The following is a 25,200-nucleotide window of genomic DNA, read 5'->3' on the forward strand; positions in this document are numbered from 1 at the left end:
GAGAGTGAACAAAGGGGTCAATGGGAGGAGAGGGAGTGAACAAGGGGGACAGTGAGGAGAGAGAGTGAACAAGAGGGACAAATTGCGAAGAGAGAATGTACAAAGGGGATAGAGAGAGGAGAGAGAATGAACAAATGGGACAGAGTGAGGAGAGCGAGTGAACAAGGGGAATAGAGTGAGGAGAAAGAGTGAACGGGGGGACAAATTGAGAAGAGGGAGTGAACAAATGGGACTGAGAGAGGAGAGGGAATGGACACGGGGGACTAAGTGATGAGTGGTCGTGAACAACGGGGACAGGATGAGGATAGGCATGGAACAAGATGGACAGAGTGAGGAGAGAGAGTGAACAAGGGGGACAGAGTGAGGGGAGAAGGTGGATAGAGTTAGCAGAGAAGGGTGACAGTGTGAGGAGAGAGAATGAAGTAGGTTGACAGAGCGAGGAGGCAGAGAGTTAACAAGGGGGACTGAGTGAGGAGAGAGGGTGAACAAGGGGTCAGTGTGATTGAACAAAGGGGACAGAGAGAGGAGAGAGAGTGAACAAGGGGGACTGAGCGAATGATCAAGAGGGATAGAGTGAGGAGAGAGTGTGAACAAGGGGGACAGAGTGAGGAGAGAGAGTGAACAAGAGGGAAAGAGTGAGGAGAGAGAGTGAACAAGGTGGACAGAGTCAGGAGAGAGCGTAAACAAGGGGAACAGAGTGAGGAGAGAGAGTGAACAAGGGGGACAGAGTGAGGAGAGAGAGTGAACAAAAGGGACCGAGTGAGGAGAGAGAGTGAACAAGGGGGACGGTGTGAGTGAAGAAGGCAACTAGACTGAAGTGAGAGATTGAACAATGGGGACAGACAAGGAAAGAGCGTGAACAAGGGGGAAAGACAGAGATGAGAGAGAGAAGAAGGGGAATTGAGGCAGGTTAGAGAGTGAAGAAGGTGTCGGAGTGAGTGAACAAGGGGGTCTGAATGTGGAGAGAGAGTGAACAAAGGGGACAAAGCGAGGAGAGAGAGTGAACAAGGGGGACAGAGTGAGGAGAGAGAGTGAACAAGGGGGCAGAGTGAGGAGCGAGAGTGAACAGGGGGACAGATTGAGGGGAGAAGGTTGACAGAGTGAGGAGAGAAGGGTGACAGTGTGAGGAGAGAGAATGAAGTAGGGTGACAGAGCGAGGAGAGAGAGAGTTAACAAGGGGGACTGAGTGAGGAGAGAGAGTGAACAAGGGGTCAGTGTAAGTGAACAAGGGGGACAGATAGAGGAGAGAGAGTGAACAAGGGGGAAAGAGTAAATGAGCAAGGGGGACAGAGTGAGGAGAGAGAGTGAACAAGGGGGACTGTGAGTGTGAAGAAGGGAGCCAGACTGAAGTGAGAGAGTGACCATGGGGACAGAGCAAGGAGAGAGAGTGAACATGGGGGAAAGACTGAGATGAGGGAGTGAATTAGAGGGACAGAGGGAGGTTAGAGAGTGAAGAAAATGGACAGAGTGAGTGAACAAGGGGGACAGGATGAGGATAGACATGGAACCAGATGGACAGAGTGATGAGAGAGAGTGAACGAGGGGGACAGAGTCACGAGAGAGATGGAACAAGATGGATAGAGGGAGGAGAGAGAGTGAACAAAGGGGTCAATGTGAGGAGAGGGAGTGAACAAGGGGGACAGTGAGGAGAGAGAGTGAACAAGGGGGACAGAGAGAGGAGAGAGAGTGAACAAGTGGGTCGGAGTGTGTGAACAAGGGTGACTGAGTGAGGAGAGAAAGTGAACATGGGGGACAGAGTGATGAGAGAGTGTGAACAAGGGGGACTGAGTGAGGAGAGAGGGCAAGCAAGGGGACTGAGTGAGGAGAGAGACTGAACAAGGGGGACTGAGTGAGGAGAGAGAGTGAACAAAGTGGACATTATGAGTGATCAAGGGGGAGAGTGTGAGGAGAGAGAGATAAGAAGGGGTACAGAGTCAGGAGACAGAGTGAACAAGCGGGACAGAGTGACGAGAGAGAGTGAACAAGAGGGACAGAGTGAGGAGACAGAGTGAACAACGGGGACTGTGTGAGTGAAGAACGGAGCCAGACTGAAGTGAGAGAGTGAACATTGGGGACAGAGCAAGGAGAGAGAGTGAACATTGGGGAAAGGCTGAGATGAGACTGTGAATTAGGAGGACAGAGGGAGGTTAGAGAGTGAAGAAGGGGGACTGTGTTTGAAGAAGGGAGCCAGACTGAAGTGAGAGAGTGAACAATGGGGACGTAGCAAGGAGAGAGAGTGAACATGGGGGATAGACTGAGACTTGAGAGTGAACTGGGGGACAGAGGGATATTAGAGGGTGAAGAAGGAGGACGGAGTGAGTGAAAAAGGGGGACTGAATGAGGAGAGAGAGTGAACAAAGGGGACAGAGCGAGGAGAGAGAGTGAACAAGGGGGACAGAGTGAGGAGGGAGAGTGAACAAAAGGGACCAATTGAGAAGAGAGAATGAACAAAGGGGACAGAGTGAGGAGACAGAGTGGACAAGTGGGAAAGAGTGAGGCGAGAGAGTGAACAAGGGGGCTAGACTGAGGAGAAAGTGTGAACGGGGTGCCAAATTGAGAGGATAGAGTGAACAAGGGGGACTAGGAGAGGAGAGAGATTGGACAAGGGGGAATGAGTGAGGGAGAGAGTGAACAAGGGGTACTGAGTGATGAGAGGTTGTGAAAAAGGGGCACAGGATGAGGATAGACATAGAACAAGATGGACAGAGTGAGGACAGAGAGTGAACGAGCAGGACAGAGTCAGGAGAGTGATGGAACAAGATGGATAGAGGGAGGGGAGAGAGTGAACAAAGGGTTCAATGTGAGCAGAGGGAGTGAACAAGGGGGTCAGTGAGGAGAGAGAGTGAACAAGAGGGACAAATTGCGAAGAGAGAATGTACAAAGGGGATAGAGAGAGGAGAGAGAATGAACAAAGGGGACAAAGTGAGGAGAGAGAGTGAACAAGGGGGACAGAGTGAGGAGAGCGATTGAACAAGGGGAATAGAGTGAGGAGAAAGAGTGAACGGGGGGACAAATTGAGAAGAGAGAGTGAACAAGGGGGACTAAGAGAAGAGAGAGAGTGGACAAGGGGGAATGAGTGAGGAGAGAGAGTGAACAAGGGGGACAGAGTGAGGGGAGAAGGTTGACAGAGTGAAGAGAGAAGGGTGACAGTGTGAGGAGAGAGAATGAAGTAGGTTGACAGAGCGAGGAGGCAGAGAGTTAACAAGGGGGACTGAGTGAGGAGAGAGGGTGAACAAGGGGTCAGTGTGAGTGAACAAGGGGGACAGAGAGAGGAGAGAGAGTGAACAAGTGGGCCAGAGCAAGTGAATAAGGGGGAAAGAGTGAGGAGAGATTGTGAAGAAGGGGGAAAGAGTAAGTGAGCAAGGGGGACAGAGTGAGGAGAAAGAACGAAAAAGAGGGACAGAGTCAGGAGAGAGAGTGAACAAGGTGTCAGAGTGAGGCGAGAGTGAAAAAGTGTGACAAAGCCAATTGAAAGAGTGAACAAGGGCAACAGATTAAATGAACAAGAGGGACTGAGTGAGGAGAGAGAGTGACGAAGGGGGACAGAGTGAGGAGAGTGAACAAGGGGTCAGTGTGAGTAAACAAGGGGGACAGAGTGAGGAGAGAGAGTGAACAAGGGGGACAGAGTGAGGAGAGAGAGTGAACAAGGTGGACAGAGTGACGCGAGAGAGTGAACAAGGGGGACAGAGTGAGGAGAGAGAGTGAACAAGAGGGTCAGAGTGAGGAGAGAGAGTGAACAAAGGGGACTGTGTGTGAAGAAGGTAGCCAGACTGAAGTGAGAGAGTGACCAATGGGGATAGAGGAAGGAGAGAGAGTGAACATGGGGGAAAGACTGAGATGAGAGAGTCAATTAGGGGGACAGAGGGAGGTTAGAGAGTGAAGAACGGGGACGGAGAGAGTGCACAAGGGGGACTGAGTGAGGAGAGAGAGTGAACAAAGGGGACAGAGCGAGGAGAGAGAGTGAACAAGGGGGTCAGAGTGAGAATAGAGAGTGAACAAGAGGGACAAATTGAGAAGAGAGAATTTACAAAGGGGACAGAGTGAGGAGAGAGAATGTATAAAGGGGACAGTGTGAGGAGAGAGAGTGAACAAGTGGGACTGAGTAAGGAGAGAAAGTGAACAAGGGGGACTGAGTGAGGAGAGAGAGTGAACAAGGGGGCCAGAGTGAGGAGAGAGAGTGAACAAGAGGGTCAGAGTGAGGAGAGAGAGTGAACAAAGGGGACTGTGCGTGAAGAAGGGAGCCAGACTGAAGTGATAGATTGACCAATGGGGACAGAGGAAGGAGAGAGAGTGAACATGGGGGAAAGACTGAGATGAGAGAGTCAATTAGGGGGACAGAGGGAAGTTAGAGAGTGAAGAAGGGGGATGGAGTGAGTGCACAAGGGGGACTGAGTGAGGAGAGAGAGTGAACAAAGGGGACAGAGCGAGGAGAGAGAGTGAACAAGGGGGTCAGAGTGAGGATAGAGAGTGAACAAGAGGGACAAATTGAGAAGAGAGAATTTACAAAGGGGACAGAGTGAGGAGAGAGAATGTACAAAGGGGACAGAGTGAGGAGAGAGAATGTATAAAGGGGACAGAGTGAGGAGAGAGAGTGAACAAGTGGGACAGAGTGAGGAGAGAAAGTGAACAAGGGGGACTGAGTGAGGAGAGAGAGTGAACAAGGGGTACAGAGCGAGGAGAGAGAGAGAACAAGAGGGACAGAGTGAGGAGAGAGAGTGAACAAGGAGGTCTGTGTGAGTGAAGATGGGAGCCAGACTGAAATGAGAGAGTGAACAATGGGACGTAGCAAGGAGAGACAGTGAACATGGGGGAAAGACTGTGATGAGAGAGTGAATTGGGGGACAGAGGGAGGTTAGAGAGTGAAGAAGGGGGACGGAGTGAGTGAACAAGGGGGACTGAATGAGGAGAGTGAACAAAGGGGACAGAGTGAGGAGAGAGAGTGAACAAGAGGGATAGAGTGAGGAGATAGAGTGAATGGGGTGACAAATTGAGAGGAGAGAGTGGACAAGGGGGACTAGGAGAAGAGACAGAGTGGACAAGGGGGAATGAGTGAGGAGAGGGAATGAACAAGGGGGACTGAGTGATGAGAGGTAGTGAACAAGGGGTAAAGGATGAAGATAGACATGGAACAAGATGGACAGAGTGAGGAGAGAGAGTTTACGAGGGGGACAGAGTCAGGAGATAGATGGAACAAGATGGATAGAGGGATGAGATAGAGTGAACAAAGAGTTCAATGTGAGGAGAGGGAGTGAACAAGGGGGACAGTGAGGAGAGAGAGTGAACAAGGGGGACAGAGAGAGAATAGAGAGTGAACAAGTGGGTCGGAGTGAGTGAACAAGGGAGACTGAATGAGGAGAGAGAGTGAACAAAGGGGACAGAGTGAGGAGAGAGAGTGAACAAGAGGGATAGAGTGAGGAGATAGAGTGAACGGGGTGACAAATTGAGAGGAGTGAGTGAACAAGGGGGACTAGGAGAGGAGACAGAGTGGACAAGGGGGAATGAGTGAGGAGAGGGAGTGAACAAGGGGGACTGAGTGATGAGAGGTAGTGAACAAGGGGTACAGGCTGAAAATAGACATGGAACAAGATGGACAGAGTGAGGAGAGAGAGTTTACGAGGGGGACAGAGTCAGGAGATAGATGGAACAAGATGGATAGAGGGAGGAGATAGAATGAACAAAGGGTTCAATGTGAGGAGAGGGAGTGAACAAGGGGGACAGTGAGCAGAGAGAGTGAACAAGGGGGACAGTGAGCAGAGAGAGTGAACAATGGGGACAGTGAGGAGAGAGAGTGAACAAGGGGGACAGAGAGAGAATAGAGAGTGAACAAGTGGGTCGGAGTGTGTGAACAAGGGGGACAGATTGTGGAGAGAGAGTGAACAATGGGACGTAGCAAGGAGAGAGAGTGAACAAGGGGGAAAGACTGAGATGAGAGAGTGAATTAGGTGGACAGAGGGAGGTTAGAGAGTGAAGCAGTGGGACGGATTGAGTGAACAACGGGAACTGAGTGAGAAGAGAGAGTGAACAAAGGGAACAAAGCGAGGAGAGAGAGTGAACAAGGGGGACAGAGTGAGGAGAGAGAGTGAACAAGCGGGACAAATTGAGAAGAGAGATTGTACAAAGGGGACAGAGTGAGGAGAGAGAGTGAACAAAGGGGACAGAGCGAGGAGAGAGAGTGAACAAGGGGGCAGAGTGAGGAGAACGAGAGAACAAGGTGGATAGAGTGAGGAGAAAGAGTGAATGGGGGACAAATTGAGAAGAGAGAGTGAACAAGGGGGACGAGGAAAGGACAGAGAGTGGACAAGAGGGAATGAGTGAGGAGAGAGAGTGAACAGGGGGACTGAGTGATGAGAGGTAGTGAACAAGGGGGACAGGATGAGGACAGACATGGAACAAGATGGACAGAGTGAGGAGTGAGAATGAACAAGGGCGACAGAGTGAGGGGAGAATGGTGACTGAGTGAGGAGAGAAGTGTGACAGTGTGAGGAGAGAGAATGAAGTAGTGTGACAGAGCGAGGAGGGAGAGAGTTAACAAGGGGGACTGGGTGAGGAGAGAGAGTGAACAAAGGGTCAGTATGATTGAACAAGGGGGACAGAGTGAGGAGAGTGAGTGAACAAGAGGGACAAATTGAGAAGAGAGAATGTACAAAGGGGACAGAGTGAGGAGAGATAATGAACAAAGGGGACAGAGTGAGGAGAGAGAGTGAACAAGGGGGATAGAGTGAGGAGAAAGAGTGAACGGGGTGACAAATTGAGAAGAGAGAGTGTACAAGGGGGACTTGGAGAGGAGAGAGAGTGGACAAGGGGGAATGAGTGAGGAGAGGTAGTGAACAAGGGGTACAGGATGAAGATAGACATGGAACAAGATGGACAGAGGGAGGAGAGAGAGTTTACGAGGGGGACAGAGTCAGGAGAGAGATGGAACAAGATGGATAGAGGGATGAGATAGAGTGAACAAAGGGTTCAATGTGAGGAGAGGGATTGAACAAGGGGGACAGTGAGGAGAGAGAGTGAACAAGGGGACAGTGAAGAGAAAGAGTGAACAAGGGGGACAGAGAGAGAATAGAGAGTGAACAAGTGGGTCAGAGTGTGTGAACAAGGGGGACAGAGTGTGGAGAGAGAGTGAACAATGGGACTTAGCAAGGAGAGAGAAAGAACATGGGGGAAAGACTGAGATGAGAGTGTGAATTAGGGGGACAGCGGAGCTTAGATAGTGAAGAAGTGGGACGGAGTGAGTGAACAAGGGGGACTGAGTGAGGAGAGAGAGTGAACAAAGGGGACAGAGCGAGGAGAGAGAGTGAACAAGGGGGACAGAGTGAGGAGAGAGAGCGAACAAGAGGGACAAATTGAGAAGAGAGAATGTACAAAGGGGACAGAGTGAGGAGAGAGACTGAACAAGGGGGACAGAGTGAGGAGAGCGAGTGAACAAGGGTGATAGAGTTATGAGAAAAGTGAACGGGTTGTCAAATTGAGAAGAAAGAGTGAACAATGGGGACGAGAAGAGGAGAGAGAGTAGACAAGGGGGAATGAGTGAGGAAAGGGAGTGAACAAGGGGGACTGAGTGATGAGAGGTAGTGAATAAAGGGGACTGAGTGAGGAGAGAGAGTGAACAAGGGGTACAGAATGAGGAGAGAGATGGAACAAGATGGACAGAGAGAGGAGAGAGAGTGCACAAGAGGGACAGAGTGAGAAGAGAGAGCGAGCAAGGGGACTAAGTGAGGAGAGAGACTGAACGAGGGGGACTGAGTGAGAGAGCCTGAACAAAGTGGACATTGTGAGTGAACAAGGGGGAGAGTGTGAGGAGAGAGAGTTAAGAAGGGGTACAGAATGAGGAGAGAGAGTGAACAGTGGGGTCAGAGTGAGGAGAGAGTGTGAACAAGGGGACAGAGTGAGAAGAGAGAATGAAAAAGAGGGGCTGAGTCAGGAGAGAGATTGAATAAGGGGGACAGAGTCAGGAGAGAGCGTGAACAAGGGGGACTCAGTGAGGAGAGAGAGTGAACAAGGGGTCAGTGTGAGTGAACAAGGGGGACAGAGAGAGGAGAGAGAGTGAACAAGGGGGGCATAGTGAGTGAATAAGGGGAAAAGAGTGAGGAGAGAGAGTGAACAAGAGGGACAGAGTAATTGAGCAAGGGGGACAGAGTGAGGAGAGAGAGTGAACAAGGGCGACAGAGTGAGGAGACAGAGTGAACAAGAGGGACAGAGTGAGGAGAGAGCGTGAACAAGGGAGACTGTGTGAGTGAAGAAGGGAGCCAGACTGAAGTGAGAGAGTGACCAATGGAGACAGAGCAAGGAGAGAGAGTGAACAAGGGGGAACGACTGAGATGAGAGAGTGAATTAGGGGGACAGAGGGAGGTTAGAGAGTGAAGAAGGGGGACGGAGTGAGTGAACAAGGGGAACTGAGTGAGAAGAGAGAGTGAACAAAGGGTACAAAGTGAGGAGAGAGAGTGAACAAGTGGGACAAAGTGAGGAGAGAGAGTGAACAAGCGGGACAAATTGAGAAGAGAGATTGTACAAAGGGGACAGAGTGAGGAGAGAAAGTGAACAAAGGGGACAGAGCGAGGATAGAGAGCGAACAAGGGGGCAGAGTGAGGAGAGCGAGAGAACAAGGTGGATAGAGTGAGGTGAAAGAGTGAATGGGGGGACAAATTGAGAAGAGAGAGTGAACAAGGGGGACTAGGAAAGGAGAGAGAGTGGACAAGAGGGAATGAGTGAGGAGAGAGAGTGAACAAGGGGGACTGAGTGATGACAGGTAGTGAACAAGGGGGACAGGATGAGGATAGACATGGAACAAGATGGACAGAGTGAGGAGTGAGAATGAACAAGGGGGACAGAGTGAGGGGAGAATGGTGACTGAGTGAGGAAAGAAGTGTGACAGTGTGAAGAGAGAGAATGAAGTAGTGTGACAGAGCGAGGAGGCAGAGAGTTAACAAGGGGGACTGGGTGAGGAGAGAGAGTGAACAAAGGGTCAGTATGATTGAACAAGGGGTACAGAGAGAGGAGAGAGAGTGAACAAGGGGGACAGTGTGAGTGTACAAGGAGGAAAGATTGAGGAGAGAGAGTGAACAAGGGGGACAGAGTAAGTGAGCAATTGGGACAGAGTGAGGAGAAAGAACGAAAAAGGGGGAGAGAGTCAGCTGGAGAGTTTGAACAAGGGGGACAGGGTGAGGGGAGAGTGAAAAAGGGTGACAAAGCCAATTGAGAGAGTGAACAAGGGCGACAGAGTGAATGAACAAGGGGGACGGAGTGAGGAGAGAGAGTGACGAAGGGGGACAGAGTGAGGAGAGAGAGTGAACAAGGGGTCAGTGTGTGTGAACAAGGAGGACAGAGTGAAGATAGAGAGTGAACAGGGGGACAGGGTGAGTAAACAAGGGGAACTGAGTGATGAGAGTTGTGAACAAGAGGGACAGGATGAGGATAGACATGGAACAAGATGGACAGAGTGACGAGTGAGAGTGAGCAAGGGGGACAGAGTGAGGGGAGAATGGTGACTGAGTGAGGAGAGCAGTGTGACAGTGTGAGGAGAGAGAATGAAGTAGTGTGACAGAGCACGGAGGCAGAGAGTTAACAAGGGGGACTGGGTGAGGAGAGAGAGTGAACAAGGGTGATAGAGTTATGAGAAAAGTGAACGGGGTGTCAAATTGAGAAGAAAGAGTGAACAATGGGGACTAGAAGAGGAGAGAGAGTAGACAAGGGGGAATGAGTGAGGAAAGGGAGTGAACAAGGGGGACTGAGTGATGAGAGGTAGTGAATAAAGGGGACTGAGTGAGGAGAGAGAGTGAACAAGGGGTACAGAATGAGGAGAGAGATGGAACAAGATGGACAGAGAGAGGAGAGAGAGTGCACAAGGGGGACAGAGTGAGGAGAGAGAGCGAGCAAGGGGACTAAGTGAGGAGAGAGACTGAACGAGGGGGACTGAGTGAGAGAGACTGAACAAAGTGGACATTCTGAGTGAACAAGGGGGAGAGTGTGAGGAGAGAGAGTTAAGAAGGGGTACAGAATGAGGAGAGAGAGTGAACAGTGGGGTCAGAGTGAGGAGAGAGTGTGAACAAGGGGACAGAGTGAGAAGAGAGAATGAAAAAGAGGGGCTGAGTCAGGAGAGAGATTGAATAAGGGGGACAGAGTCAGGAGAGAGCGTGAACAAGGGGGACTCAGTGAGGAGAGAGAGTGAACAAGGGGTCAGTGTGAGTGAACAAGGGGGACAGAGAGAGGAGAGAGAGTGAACAATGGGGTCAGTGTGAGTGAATAAGGGGGAAAGAGTGAGGAAACAGAGTGAACAAGGGGGACAGAGTAATTGAGCAAGGGGGACAGAGTGAGGAGAGAGAGTGAACAAGAGGGACAGAGTGAGGAGAGAGCGTGAACAAGGGAGACTGTGTGAGTGAAGAAGGGAGCCAGACTGAAGTGAGAGAGTGACCAATGGAGACAGAGCAAGGAGAGAGAGTGAACAAGGGGGAACGACTGAGATGAGAGAGTGAATTAGGGGGACAGAGGGAGGTTAGAGAGTGAAGAACGGGGACGGAGTGAGTGAACAAGGGGAACTGAGTGAGAAGAGAGAGTGAACAAAGGGTACAAAGTGAGGAGAGAGAGTGAACAAGTGGGACAGAGTGAGGAGAGAGAGTGAACAAGCGGGACAAATTGAGAAGAGAGATTGTACAAAGGGGACAGATGAGGAGAGAGAGTGAACAAAGGGGACAGAGCGAGGATAGAGAGCGAACAAGGGGGCAGAGTGAGGAGAGCGAGAGAACAAGGTGGATAGAGTGAGGAGAAAGAGTGAACAGGAGGACAAATTGAGAAGAGAGAGTGAACAAGGGGGACTAGGAAAGGAGAGAGAGTGGACAAGGGGGAATGAGTGAGGAGAGGGAGTGAACAAGGGGGACTGAGTGATGAGAGGTAGTGAACAAGGGGGACAGGATGAGGATAGACATGGAACAAGATGGACAGAGTGAGGAGTGAGAATGAACAAGGGGGACAGAGTGAGGGGAGAATGGTGACTGAGTGAGGAAAGAAGTATGACAGTGTGAGGAGAGAGAATGAAGTAGTGTGACAGAGCGAGGAGGCAGAGAGTTAACAAGGGGGACTGGGTGAGGAGAGAGAGTGAACAAAGGGTCAGTATGATTGAACAAGGGGTACAGAGAGAGGAGAGAGAGTGAACAAGGGGGACAGTGTGAGTGTACAAGGAGGAAAGATTGAGGAGAGAGAGTGAACAAGGGGGACAGAGTAAGTGAGCAATTGGGACAGAGTGAGGAGAAAGAACGAAAAAGGGGGAAAGAGTCAGGTGAGAGTTTGAACAAGGGGGACAGGGTGAGGGGAGAGTGAAAAAGGGTGACAAAGCCAATTGAGAGAGTGAACAAGGGCGACAGAGTGAATGAACAAGGGGGATGGAGTGAGGAGAGAGAGTGAACATGGGGGAAAGACTGAGATGAGAGTGTGAATTAGGGAGACAGCGGAGCTTAGATAGTGAAGAAGTGGGACGGAGTGAGTGAACAAGGGGGAACTGAGTGAGGAGAGAGAGTGAACAAAGGGGACAGAGCGAGGAGAGAGAGTGAACAAGGGGGACAGAGTGAGGAGAGAGAGTGAACAAGAGGGACAAATTGAGAAGAGAGAATGTACAAAGGGGACAGAGTGAGGAGAGAGAATGAACAAAGTGTCAGAGTGAGGAGAGAGACTGAACAAGGGGGACAGAGTGAGGAGAGCGAGTGAACAAGGGTGATAGAGTTATGAGAAAAGTGAACGGGGTGTCAAATTGAGAAGAGAGAGAGAACAATGGGGACTAGAAGAGGAGAGAGAGTAGACAAGGGGGAATGAGTGAGGAAAGGGAGTGAGCAAGGGGGACTGAGTGATGAGAGGTAGTGAATAAAGGGGACTGAGTGAGGAGAGAGAGTGAACAAAGGGTACAGAATGAGGAGAGAGATGGAACAAGATGGACAGAGAGAGGAGAGAGAGTGCACAAGGGGGACAGAGTGAGGAGAGAGAGCGAGCAAGGGAACTAAGTGAGGAGAGAGACTGAACGAGGGTGTCTGAGTGAGAGAGACTGAACAAAGTGGACATTGTGAGTGAACAAGGGGGAGAGTGTGAGGAGAGAGAGTTAAGAAGGGGTACAGAATGAGGAGAGAGAGTGAACAGTGGGTTCAGAGTGAGGAGAGAGTGTGAGCAAGGGGAACTGAGTGAGAAGAGAAAGTGAACAAAGGGTACAAAGCGAGGAGAGAGAGTGAACAATGGGGGCAGAGTGAGGAGAGAGAGTGAACAAGCGGGACAAATTGAGAAGAGAGATTGTACAAAGGGGACAGAGTGAGGAGAGAGAGTGAACAAAGGGGACAGCGAGGAGAGAGAGTGAACAAGGGGGCAGAGTGAGGAGAGAGAGAGAACAAGGTGGATAGAGTGAGAAGAAAGAGTGAATGGGGGGACAAATTGAGGTGAGAGAGTGAACAAGGGGGACTAGGAAAGGAGAGAGAGTGGACAAGAGGGAATGAGTGAGGAGAGGGAGTGAACAATGGGGACAGAGTAAGTGAGCAAGGGGGACAGAGTGAGGAGAAAGAACGAAAAAGGGGGACAGAGTCAGGTGAGAGTTTGAACAAGGGGGACAGGGTGAGGGGAGAGTGAAAAAGGGTGACAAAGCCAATTGAGAGAGTGAACAGGGGCGACAGAGTGAATGAACAAGGGGGACGGAGTGAGGAGAGAGAGTGACGAAGGGGGACAGAGTGAGGAGAGAGAGTGAACAAGGGGTCAGTGTGTGTGAACAAGGAGGACAGAGTGAAGAGAGAGAGTGAACAGGGGGACAGGGTGAGTAAACAAGGGGACTGAGTGATGAGAGGTAGTGAACAAAAGGGACAGAATGAGGATAGACACGGAACAAGATGGACAGAGTGAGGATAGAGAGTGAACAATGGAGACTGACTGAGGAGACGGAGTGAACGAGGGGGACAGAGTCAGGAGAGAGATGGAACAAGATGGATAGAGGGAGGAGAGAGAGTGAACAAAGGATTCAATGTGAGGTGAAGGAGTGAACAAGGGGGACAGTGAGGAGAGAGAGTGAATATGGGGGACAGTGAGGAGAGAGAGTGAACAAGGGAGACAGAATGAGGAGAGAGAGTGAACAAGGGGGACAGATCGAGGTGAGAGAGTGAACAGGTTTGTCGGAGTGAGTGAACAAGGGTGACTGAGTGAGGAGAGAGAGTGAACATCGGGGACAGAGTGATGAGAGAGCGTGAACAAGGGGGACAGAGTGAGGAGAGTGATGGAACAAGATGGACAGAGGGAGGAGAGAGAGTGGTCAACGGGGAAAAAGTGAGGAGAGAGAGTGAACAAAGTGGAGAGTGTGAGTGACCAAGGGAGTCAGTGAGAGTGAACAACGGGGTCAGAGTGAGGAGAGAGTGTGAACAAGGGGACAGAGTGAGAAGAGAGAGTGAAAAAGGGGGACAGAGTCAGGAGAGAGATTGAACAAGGGGGACAGAGTCAGGCGAGAGCATGAACAAGGGGGACAGAGTGAGGATAGAGAGTGAACAAGGGGGACAGAGTGAGGAGAGAGAGTGAATATGAGGGACAGAGTGAGGAGAGAGAGTGAACAAGGGGGACGATGTGAGTGTAGAAGGGAGCCAGACTGAAGTGAGAAAGTGAACAATGGGGACCGAGCAAGGAGAGAGAATGAACAAGGGGGAAAGACAGAGATTAGAGAGTGAAGAAGGGGGACAGAGGCAGGTTAGAGAGTGAAGAAGGGGGACGGAATGAGTGAACAAAGGGGACTGAATGAGGAGCGAGAGTGAACAAAGGGGACAGAGCGAGGAGAGAGAGTGAATAACGGGGACAGAGTGAGGAAAGAGAGTGAACAAGAGGGACATATTGAGAAGAAAGAATGTACAAAAGGGACAGAGTGAATAAAGAGAATGAACAAAGGGGACAGAGTGAGGAGAGAGAGTGAACAAGGGGGACAGAGTGAGGAGAGTGAGTGAACAAGGGGGAAATAGTGAGGTGAGCGAGTGAACAAAAGGGACAGATTGAGGAGAGAGTGTGAAGAAGGGGGACAGAGTGAGGAGAGAGAGTGACGAAGGGGGACAGAGTGAGGAGAGAGAGTGAACAAGGGGTCAGTGTGAGTGAACAAGGGGGACAGGGTGAGTAAACAATGGGGTCAGAGTGAGGAGAGAGAGTGAACAATGGGGACAGAGTGAGGAGAGAGAGTGAGCAAGAGGCACTGAGTGAGGAGAGAGAATGAACAAAAGTGGGACTGTGTGAGTGAAGAAGGGAGCCAGAATGAAGTGAGAGACTGAACAATGGGGACAGAGCAAGGAGAGAGAGTGAACAAGGGGGAAAGACTGAGATGAGACAGTGAACAAGGGTGACAGAGTGAGGAGAGAAGGGTGACTGGGTGAGGAGAGAGAATGTAGTAGGGTGACAGAGTGAGGAGAGAGAGTGTGAACAAGGGTGACAGAGAGAAGAGAGAGATTGAACAAGGGACACAGAGAGAGGAGAGAGTGTGAACATGGGGGAAAAAGTGAGGAGAGAGAGTGAACAATGGGGACAGAGTAAGGGAGAGATATAGAAGAAGTGGGAAATAGTGAGGTGAGAGAGTGAACAAAAGGGACAGATTGAGGAGAGAGTGTGAAGAAGGGGGACAGAGTGAGTGAACAAGGGTGACTGAGTGAGGAGAGAGAGTGCCCAAGGGGGACCGAATGAGGAGAGCGAGTGAACAAGGGGGACAAAGTGATGAGAAAGAGTGAACGGTGGAACAAATTGAGAAGAGAGAGTGAACAAGGGCACAGAGTGAGAAAAGATAGTAAAAATGGGGGACAGAGTGAGGAGCGAGAGTGAACAGGGGGACAGAGTGAGGGTAGAAGGGTGATAGAGTGAGGAGAGAGAATTAAGTAGGGTGACAGAGTGAGGAGAGAGAGAGTGAACAAAGGGTCAGTGTGAGTGAACAAGGGGGACAGAGAGAGGAGAGAGAGTGGACAAGGGGTCAGTGTGAGTGAACATGGGGGAGAAGTGAGGAGAGAGAGTGAACAAGGGGGATAGGGTGAGGGGAGAGAGTGAACAAGGGGGACAGAGTGAGGAGAGAGAGTGAACAAGGGAGACAGAGTCTGGAGGGAGAGTGAACAAGGGGGTCTGTGTGAGTGAAGAAGGGAGCCAGACTGAAGTGAGAGTAAATAATGGGGACAGAGCAAGGAAAGAGAGTGAACAGAGGAGAAAGACTGAGGTGAGAGAGTGAACAAGGGGGACAGGGTGAGGTGAGAGAGTGAACAAGGGGGACAGGGTGAGGAGAGAGAGTGAACAACTGGGACAGAGTGAGGTGAGAGAGTGAACAAGGGGGAGTAGGAGTGGAGAATGAGTGGATAAGGGGGACAGAGGGAGGAGAGAGTGTGAAGAAGGGGTACAGAGTGAGTGAACAAGGGGTACAGAGTGAGGAGAGCGAGTGAACAAGGGTGATAGAGTGAGGAGTAAGTGTGAACGGGGGGACAAATTGAGAAGAGAGAGTGAAAAACCGGGAGTAGGAGCGGAGAGAGAGTGAACAAGTGGGACAGAATGAGGATAGACCCAGAACCAGATGGACAGAGTGAGGAGAGAGAGATAACATGGAGGACAGAGTGAGGAGCGAGAGTGCACAAAGGGTCTCAGTGAGGAGAGAAAGTCAACAATGGGGACAGTGTGAGGAGAGAGAGTAAACAATGGGGACAGCGTGAGGAGCGAGAGTGAACAAGGGGGACTGAGTGAGGAGACGGAGTGAACGAGGGGGACAGAGTCAGGAGAGAGATGGAACAAGATGGATAGAGGGAGGAGAGAGAGTGAACAATGGGGACACATTGTGGAGAGTGAACAATTGGGTCGAAGTGTGTGAACAAGGGTGACTGAGTGAGGAGAGAGAGTGCACATGGGGGACAGAGTGATGAGAGAGTGTGAAAAAGTGGGACAGAGTGTGGAGAGAGAGTGAACAAGATGGACAGAGAGAGGAGAGAGAGTGAAAAAGGGGGACAGAGTGAGGAGAGAGAGCGATCAAGGGAGACTGAGTGAGGTGAGAAACTGAATAAGGGGGACTGAGTGAGGAGAGAGAGTGAACAAAGTGGACAGTGTGAGTGAACAAGGGGGGCAGAGTGAGGAGAGAGAGTTAAGAAGGGGTACAGAGTGAGGAGAGAGAGTGAACATGGGGGACAGAGTGAGTGAACAAGGGGGAAAGAGTGAGGAGAGAGAGTGAACAAGGGTGACTGAGTGAGGAGAGAGAGTGAACAAGGGGGCCCCAGTGAGGAGAGCGTGTGAACAAGGGGAATAGAGTGAGGAGAAAGAGTGAACGGGGGGGAGAAATTGAGAAGAGAGAGTGAACAAGGGCACAGAGTGAGAACGGAGATTGAGGAAAGAGAGTGAACAAGGGGGACAGAGTGAGGAGCGAGAGTGAACAGGGGGACAGAGTGAGGGGAAAGAGAGTTAACAAGGGGGACTGAGTGAGGAGAGAGAGTGAACAAGGGGTCAGTGTGTGTGAACAAGGGGGACAGAGAGAGGAGAGAGAGTGAACAAGGGGGACATAGTGAGTGAACAAGGGGGAAAGAGTGAGGAGAGAGAGTGAACAAGGGGGACAGAGTGAGGAGACAGAGTTAACAAGAGGGACAGAGTGAGGAGAGAGCGTGAACAAGGGGGACTGAGTGAGTGAAGAAGGTAGCCTGACAGAAGTGAGAGAGTGAACAATGGGGACAGAGCAAGGAGAGAGAGTGAACAAGGGGGAATGACTCAGATGAGAGAGTGAACAAGGGAAACTGAGTGAGAAGAGAGAGTGAACTAAGTGGACAAAGCGAGGAGAGAGAGTGAACAAGGGGGACAGAGTGAGGAGAGAGAGTGAACAAGCGGGACAAATTGAGAAGAGAGATTGTATAAAGGGGACAGAGTGAGGAGAGAGAGTGAACAAAGGGGCAGAGTGAGGAGAGCGAGAGAACAAGGTGGATAGATTGAGGAGAAAGAGTGAATGGGGGGACAAATTGAGAAGAGAGAGTGAACAAGGGGCACTAGGAAAGGAGAGAGAGTGGACAAGAGGGAATGAGTGTGGAGAGGGAGTGAACAAGGGGTCTGAGTGATGAGAGGTAGTGCACAAGGGGGACAGGATGAGGATAGACATGGAACAAGATGGACAGAGTGAGGAGTGAGAGTGAAGAAGGGGGACAGAGTGAGGGGAGAATGGTGACTGAGTGAGGAGAGAAGTGTGACAGTGTGAGGAGAGAGAATGATGTAGTGTGACAGAGCGAGGAGGCAGAGAGTTAACAAGGGGTACTGGGTGAGGAGAGAGAGTGAACAAGGGGGACAGTGTGAGTGTACAAGGAGGAAAGATTGAGGAGAGAGAGTGAACAAGTGGGACAGAGTAAGTGAGCAATTGGGACAGAGTGAGGAGAAAGAACGAAAAAGGGGGACAGAGTCAGGTGAGAGTTTGAGCAAGGGGGACAGGGTGAGGGGAGAGTGAAAAATGGTGACAAAGCCAATTGAGAGAGTGAACAAGGGCGACAGAGTGAATGAACAAGGGGTCGGAGTGAGGAGAGAGAGTGACGAAGGGGGACAGAGTGAGGAGAGAGAGTGAACAAGGGGTCAGTGTGTGTGAGCAAGGGGGACAGAGTGAAGAGAGAGAGTGAACAGGGGGACAGGGTGAGTAAACAAGGGGGACTGAGTGATGAGAGTTAGTGAACAAGAGGGACAGGATGAGGATAGACATGGAACAAGATGGACTGAGTGAGTAGCTAGAGTGAACAATGGGGACACAGTGAGGAGCGAGAGTGAACAGTGGAGACTGAGTGAGGAGACGGAGTGAACGCGGGGGACAGAGTCAGGAGAGAGATGGAACAAGATGGATAGAGGGAGGAGAGAGAGTGAACAAAGGATTCAATGTGAGGAGAAGGAGTGAACAAGGGGGACAGTGAGGAGAGAGAGTGAATATGGGGGACGGTGAGGAGAGAGAGTGAACAAGGGAGACAGAATGAAGAGAGAGAGTGAACAAGGGGGACAGAGAGAGGTGAGAGAGTGAACAAGTTTGTCGGAGTGAGTGAACAAGGGTGACTGAGTGAGGAGAGAGAGTGAACATCGGGGACAGAGTGATGAGAGAGCGTGAACAAGGGGGACAGAGTGAGGAGAGTGATGGAACAAGATGGACAGAGGGAGGAGAGAGAGTGAACAAGGGAGAAAGAGTGAGGAGAGAGAGTGAACAAAGTAGAGAGTGTGAGTGACCAAGGGAGTCAGTGAGAGTGAACAACGGGGTCATAGTGAGGAGAGAGTGTGAACAAGGGGACAGAGTGAGAAGTGAGAGTGAAAAAGGGGGACAGAGTCAGGAGAGAGATTGAACAAGGGGGACAGAGTCAGGCGAGAGCGTGAACAAGGGGGACAGAGTGAGGATAGAGAGTGAACAAGGGGGTCTCAGTGAGGAGAGAAAGTCAACAATGGGGACAGCGTGAGGAGAGAGAGTGAACAATGGGGACAGCGTGAGGAGCGAGAGTGAACAAGGGGGACTGAGTGAGGAGACGGAGTGAACGAGGGGGACAGAGTCAGGAGAGAGATTGAACAAGATGGATAGAGGGAGGAGAGAGAGTGAACAAGTGGGTCGAAGTGTGTGAACAAGGGTGACTGAGTGAGGAGAGATAGTGCACATGGGGGACAGAGTGATGAGAGAGTGTGAACAAGGGGGACAGAATGAGGAGAGAGAGCGATCAAGGGGGACTGAGTGAGGTGAGAAACTGAATAAGGGGGACTGAGTGAGGAGAGAGAGTGAACAAAGTGCACAGTGTGAGTGAACAAGGGGGGGCAGAGTGAGGAGAGAGAGTTAAGAAGGGGTACAGAGTGAGGAGAGAGAGTGAACATGGGGGACAGAGTGAGTGAACAAGGGGGCAAGAGTGAGGAGAGAGAGTGAACAAGGGTGACTGTGCGAGGAGAGAGAATGAACAAGGGGGACCCAGTGAGGAGAGCGTGTGAACAAGGGGAATAGAGTGAGGAGAAAGAGTGAAAGGGGGGAGAAATTGAGAAGAGAGAGTGAACAAGGGCACAGAGTGAGAACGGAGATTACAAATGGGGGACAGAGTGAGGAGAGTGAACAAGGTGGACAGAGTAAGGAGAGGGAATGAACGAGGGGGACAGAGTGAGGAGAGAGATGGAACAAGATGCACATAGAGAGGAGAGAATGTGAACAAGGGAGACAGGGTGAGGAGAGAGAAAAAAAAAGGGTGACAAAACCAGTTGAGAGAGTGAAAAAGGGCCACAGAGTGAGGAGATGGAGTGAAGAAGGGGGACGGAGTGAATGAACGAGGGGGACTGAGTGAGGAGAGATGGTGATGAAAGGGGACAGAGTGAGGAGAGAGAGTGGACAAGGGGTCAGTGTGAATGAACATGGGGGACAGAGTGAGGAGAGAGAGTGAACAAGGGGGTTTAGGAGAGGAGAGAGAGTGGACAAGGGGGAATGAGTGAGGAGAGGGAGTGAACAAGGGGGACTGAGTGAGTGAAGAAGGTAGCCTGACTGAAGTGAGAGAGTGAACAATGGGGACAGAGCAAGGAGAGAGAGTGAACAAGGGGGAATGACTGAGATGAGAGAGTGAACTAGGGGGACAGAGGGAGGCTAGAGAGTGACGAAGGGGGACGGAGTGAGGGTGGACAAGGGTTCAGTGTGAATGAACATGGGGGACAGAGTGAGGAGAGAGAGTGAACAAGGGGGACAGGGTGAGGAGTGAAAGTAAACAAAGGGGTCAGATTGAGGAGAGAGAGTGAGCAAGTGGGTCGGAGTTTGTGAACAAGGGTGACTGAATGAGGAGAGAGAGTGAACATGTGCGACAGACTGATGAGAGACTGTGAACAAGGGGGTCAGGGTGAGCAGAGTAAGTGAACAAGGGGGACAGAGTGATGAGAGAGAGTGAACAAGATGGACAGAGAGAGGAGAGAGAGTGAACAAGGGGGACTGAGTGATGAGAGAGAGCGAGCAAGGGGGACTGAGTGAGGAGAGGGAATGAACGAAGGGGACAGAGTGAGGCGAGAGATGGAACAAGATGCACAGATAGAGGAGAGAGTGTGAACAATAGAGACAGGGTGAGGAAAGATTAAAAAAAAGGGTGACAAAGCCAGTTGAGAGAGTGAAAAGGGGCCACAGAATGAGGAGAGGGAGTGAAGAAGGAGGATGGAGTGTATGAACGAGGGGGACTGAATGAGGAGAGAGGGTGACGAAGGGGGACAGAGTGAGGAGAGAGAGTGGACAAGGTGTCAGTGTGAGTGAAAATGGGGAGCAGAGTGAGGAGAGAGAGTGAACAAGAAGGACAGGGTGAGGAGAGAGAGTGAACAAGGGGGACAGAGTGAGGAGAGAGAGTGAACAAGGGGGACAGAGTCTGGAGGGAGAGTGTACAAGGGGTTCTGTGTGAGTGAAGAAGGGAGCCAGACTGAAGTGAGAAAGTAAACAATGGGGACAGAGCAAGGAGAGCGAGTCAACAAGGGAGAAAGACAGAGGTGAGAGAATGAACAAGGGGGACAGGGTGAGGAGAGAGAGTGAACAATGGGGATAGAGTGAGGTGAGAGAGTAAACAAGGGGACTTGGAGAGGAGAATGAGTGAACAAGGGGGACAGAGAGAGGAGAGAGTGTGAAGAAGGTGTACAGAGTGAGTGAACAAGGGGGACAGAGTGAGGAGAGCGAGTGAACAAGGGTGATAGAGTGAGGAGTAAGTGTGAACGGGGGGACAAACTGAGGAGAGAGAGTGGACAAGTGGGACAAGATGAGGATAGACCCGGAACAAGATGGACAGAGTGAGGAGAGAGAGATAACATGGGGGACAGAGTGAGGAGCGAGAGTGCACAAAGGGGTCTCAGTGAGGAGAGAAAGTCAACAATGGGGACAGCGTGAGGAGAGAGAGTGAACAATGGGGACAGTGTGAGGAGCGAGAGTGAACAAGGGGGACTGAGTGAGGAGACAGAGTGAACGAGGGGGACAGAGTCAGGAGAGAGATGGATAGAGGGAGGAGAGAGAATGAACAAGGGGGACACATTGTGGAGAGAGAGTGAAGAAATGGGTCGAAGTGTGTGAACAAGGGTGACTGAGTGAGGAGAGAGAGTGCACGTGGGGACAGAGTGATGAGAGAGTGTGAACAAGGGGGACAGAGTGAGGAGAGAGAGCGATCAAGGGGGACTGAGTGAGGTGAGAAACTGAATAACGGGGACTGAGTGAGGAGAGAGAGTGAACAAAGTGGACAGTGTGAGTGAACAAGGGGGTCAGATTGAGGAGAGAGAGTTAAGAAGGGGTACAGAGTGAGGAGAGAGAGTGAACATGGGCGACAGAGTGAGTGAACAAGGGGGAAAGAGTGAGGAGAGAGAGTGAACATGGGCGACAGAGTGGGTGAACAAGGGGGAAAGAGTGAGGAGAGAGAGTGAACAAGGGGGACCCAGTGAGGAGAGCGTGTGAACAAGGGGAATAGAGTGAGGAGAAAGAGCGAACGGGGGGAGAAATTGAGAAGAGAGAGTGAACAAGGGCACAGAGTGAGAACGGAGATTACAAATGGGGGACAGAGTGAGGAGAGAGAGTGAACAAGGTGGACAGAGTGAGGAAAGGGAATGAACGAGGGGGACAGAGTGAGGAGAGAGATGGAACAAGATGCACATAGAGTGGAGAGAATGTGAACAAGGGAGACAGGGTGAGGAGAGAGAAAAAAAAGGGTGACAAAGCCAGCTGAGAGAGTGAAAAAGGGCCACAGAGTGAGGAGATGGAGTGAAGAAGGGGGACGGAGTGAATGAACGAGGGGGACTGAGTGAGGAGAGAGGGTGATGAAAGGGGACAGAGTGAGGAGAGAGAGTGGACAAGGGGTCAGTGTGAATGAACGTGGGGGACAGAGTGAGGAGAAAGAGTGAACAAGAGGGACAGTGTGAGGAGTGAAAGTGAACAAGGGTGTCAGATTGAGGAGAGAGAGTGAGCAAGTGGGTCGGAGTGTGTGAACAGGGGAGACTGAGTGAGGAGAGAGAGTGAACATGGGGGACAGAGTGATGAGAGACTGTGAACAAGGGGGTCAGAGTGAGGAGAGTAAGTGAACAAGGGGGACAGTGTGAGGAGAGAGAGTGAACAAGATGGACAGAGAGAGGACAGAGAGTGAACAAGGGGGAAGAGTGGGGAGAGAGAGCGAGCAAGGGGGACTGAGTGAGGAGAGGGAATGAACGAAGGGGACAGAGTGAGGCGAGAGATGGAACAAGATGCACAGATAGAGGAGAGAGTGTGAACAATAGAGACAGGGTGAGGAGAGAGTAAAAAAAAGGGTTACAAAGCCAGTTGAGAGAGTGAAAATGGGCGACAGAATGAGGAGAGGGAGTGAAGAAGGGGGACGGAGTGAATGAACGAGGGGGACAGAGTGAGGAGAGAGGGTGACGAAGGGGGACAGAGTGAGGAGAGGGAGTGGACAAGGTGTCAGTGTGAGTGAACATGGGGGGCAGAGTGAGGAGAGAGAGTGAACAAGGGGGACAGGGTGAGGAGAGAGAGTGAACAAGGGGGACAGAGTGAGGAGAGAGAGTGAACAAGGGGGACAGAGTCTGGAGGGAGAGTGTACAAGAGGTTCTGTGTGAGTGAAGAAGGGAGCCAGACGGAAGTGAGAAAGTAAACAATGGGGAGAGAGCAAGGATTGAGAGTGAACAAAGGAGAAAGACTGAGGTGAGAGAGTGAACAGTGGGGACAGAATGAGGAGAGAGAGTGAAGAAGGGGGATGGAGTGAGTAAACAAGGGGGACTGAGTGAGGAGAGAGAGTGAACAACGGGGACAGAGTGAGGAGAGAGAGTGGATAAGCTGGACTAGGAGAGGAGTGAGAGTGGACAAGTGGGAAAGGATGAAGATAGACCCGGAACAAGATGGACAGAGTGAGGAGAGAGAGATAACATGGGGGACAGATTGAGGAGCGAGAGTGCACAAAGGGGTCTCAGTGAGGAGAGAAAGTCAGCAATGGGGACAGCGTGAGGAGAGAGAGTAAACAATGGGGACAGCGTGAAGAGCGAGAGTGAACAAGGGGGACTGAGTGAGGAGACGGAGTGAACGAGGGGGACAGAGTCAGGAGAGAGATGGAACAAGATGGATAGAGGGAGGAGAGAGAGTGTACAAGGGGGACACATTGTGGAGAGAGAGTGAAGAAATGGGTCAAAGTGTGTGAACAAGGGTGACTGAGTGAGGAGCGAGAGTGCACAAGGGGGACAGAGTGAGGAGAGAGAGTGAACAAGATGGACAGAGAGAGGAGAGAGAGAGTGAACAAGGGGGACAGAGTGAGGAGAGAGAGCGATCAAGGGGGACTGAGTGAGGAGAGGGAATGAACGAGGGGGACAGAGTGAGGCGAGAGATGGAACAAGATGCACAGATAGAAGAGAGAGTGTGAACAATAGAGACAGGGTGAGGGGAGAGTAAAAAAAAGGGTGACTAAACCAGTTGAGAGAGTGAAAATGGGCCACAGAGTGAGGAGAGGGAGTGAAGAAGGGGGAAGGAGTGATTGAACGAGGGGGACTGAGTGAGGAGAGAGGGAGACGAAGGGGGACAGAGTGAGGAGAGAGGGTGGACAAGGGGGACAGGGTGAGGAGAAAGAGTGAACAAGGGGGACAGGGTGAGGAGAGAGAGTGAACAAGGGGTTCTGTGTGAGTGAAGAAGGGAGCCAGACTGAAGTGAGAAAGTAAACAATGGGGACAGAGCAAGGAGAGAGAGTGAACAAGGGAGAAAGACTGAGGTGAGAGAGTGAACAAGGGGGACAGAGTGAGGAGAGAAAGTGTACAAGGGGGACTAGGAGAGGAGAGTGAGTGGACAAGGTGGACAGAGAGAGGAGAAAGTGTGAAGAAGGGGTGCAGAGTGAGTGAACAAGGGGGACAGAGTGACGAGAGCGAGTGAACAAGGGGGATCGAGTGAGGAGTATGTGTGAACGGGGGGTCAAATTGAGAAGAGAGAGTGAACAAGCGGGACTAGGAGAGGAGAGAGAGTGGACAAGTGGGACAGGATGAGGATAGACACGGAAGAAGATGGACAGAGTGAGGAGAGAGAGATAACATGGGGTACAGACTGAGGAGCGAGAGTGCACAAAGGGGTCTCAGTGAGGCTAGAAAGTGAACAATGGGGACAGCGTGAGGAGAGAGAGTGAACAATGGGGACAGCGTGAGGAGCAAGAGTGAACAAGGGGGACTGAGTGAGGAGATGGAGTGAACGAGGGGGACAGAGTCAGGATAGAGATGGAGCAAGATGGATAGAGGGAGGAGAGAGAGTGAACAAGGGGGACACATTGTGGAGAGAGAGTGAACAAGTGGGTCGAAGTGTGTGAACAAGGGTGACTGAGTGAGGAGAGAGAGTGCACATGGGGGACAGAGTGATGTGAGAGTGTGAACAAGGGGGACAGAGTGAGGAGAGTGAGTGAAAAAGTTGGAGAGAGTGTGGAGAGAGAGTGAACAAGGGGGAATGAGTGAGGTGAGAAACTGAATAAGGGGGACTGAGTGAGGAGAGAGAGTGAAAAGAGGGCACAGAGTCAGGAGAGAGATTGAACAAGGGGGAACCGTGTCAAGAGAGAGTGTCAACAAGTGGGCCAGAGTGAGGAGAGAGAGTGAACAAGGGGGACAGTGTGAGTGAACAAGGGGGGCAGAGTGAGAAGAGAGAGTTAAGAAGGGTTACAGAGTGAGGAGAGAGTGTGAACAAAGGGACAGAGTGAGAAGAGAGAGTGAAAAGGGGGGACAGAGTCAGGAGAGAGATTGAACAAGGGGGACAGTGTCAGGAGAGAGAGTGAACAAGAGGGTCACATTGAGGAGAGAGAGTGCACAAAGGGGACGGTGTGAGTGGAGAAGGGAGACAGACTGAAATGAGAGAGTGAACAATGGGGACAGCGCAAGGAGAGAGAGTGAACTAGGGGGAAAGACAGAGATGAGAGAGTGAAGAAGGGGGACGGAGTGAGTGAACAAAGGGGACTGAATGAGGAAAGAGAGTGAACAAGGGGGATAGAGTAAGGAGAAAGAGTGAACAGGGGGACAAATTGAGAAGAGAGAGTGAACAATGGGGACTTGGAGAGGAGATGGAGTGGACAAGCGGGAATGAGTGAGGAGAGGGAGTGAACCGGGGTACTGAGTGATGAGAGGTAGTGAACAAGGGGGACAGGATGAGGATAGACATGGAACAAGATGGACAGAGTGAACAGAGAGAGTGAAAAAGGGGGACAGAGTGAGGAGCGAGAGTGAACAGGGGGACAGAGTGAGGGGAGAAGGGTGACAGAGTGAGGAGAGAGAGAGTGAACAAGGGGAACA

At 51.2% G+C, this 25,200-nt stretch overlaps 1 protein-coding gene across 1 annotated transcript in view; it reads left to right on the forward strand.

The window, feature by feature from the left end:
• LOC121281479 (soluble guanylate cyclase 88E-like) overlaps positions 1 to 25,200 on the forward strand; it is a 1,149,736-nt gene that overhangs the window by 165,119 nt on the left and 959,417 nt on the right. Inside the window, exon 10 of the mRNA XM_041194423.1 lies at positions 17,726 to 17,757. Coding sequence (XP_041050357.1) covers positions 17,726 to 17,757 — 32 coding nt within the window. The remainder of the gene's footprint in view (positions 1 to 17,725; positions 17,758 to 25,200) is intronic.

The sequence above is a fragment of the Carcharodon carcharias genome, chromosome 8 (assembly GCF_017639515.1).
Source record: "Carcharodon carcharias isolate sCarCar2 chromosome 8, sCarCar2.pri, whole genome shotgun sequence".
In the NCBI taxonomy this organism is placed as follows: domain Eukaryota; kingdom Metazoa; phylum Chordata; class Chondrichthyes; order Lamniformes; family Lamnidae; genus Carcharodon; species Carcharodon carcharias.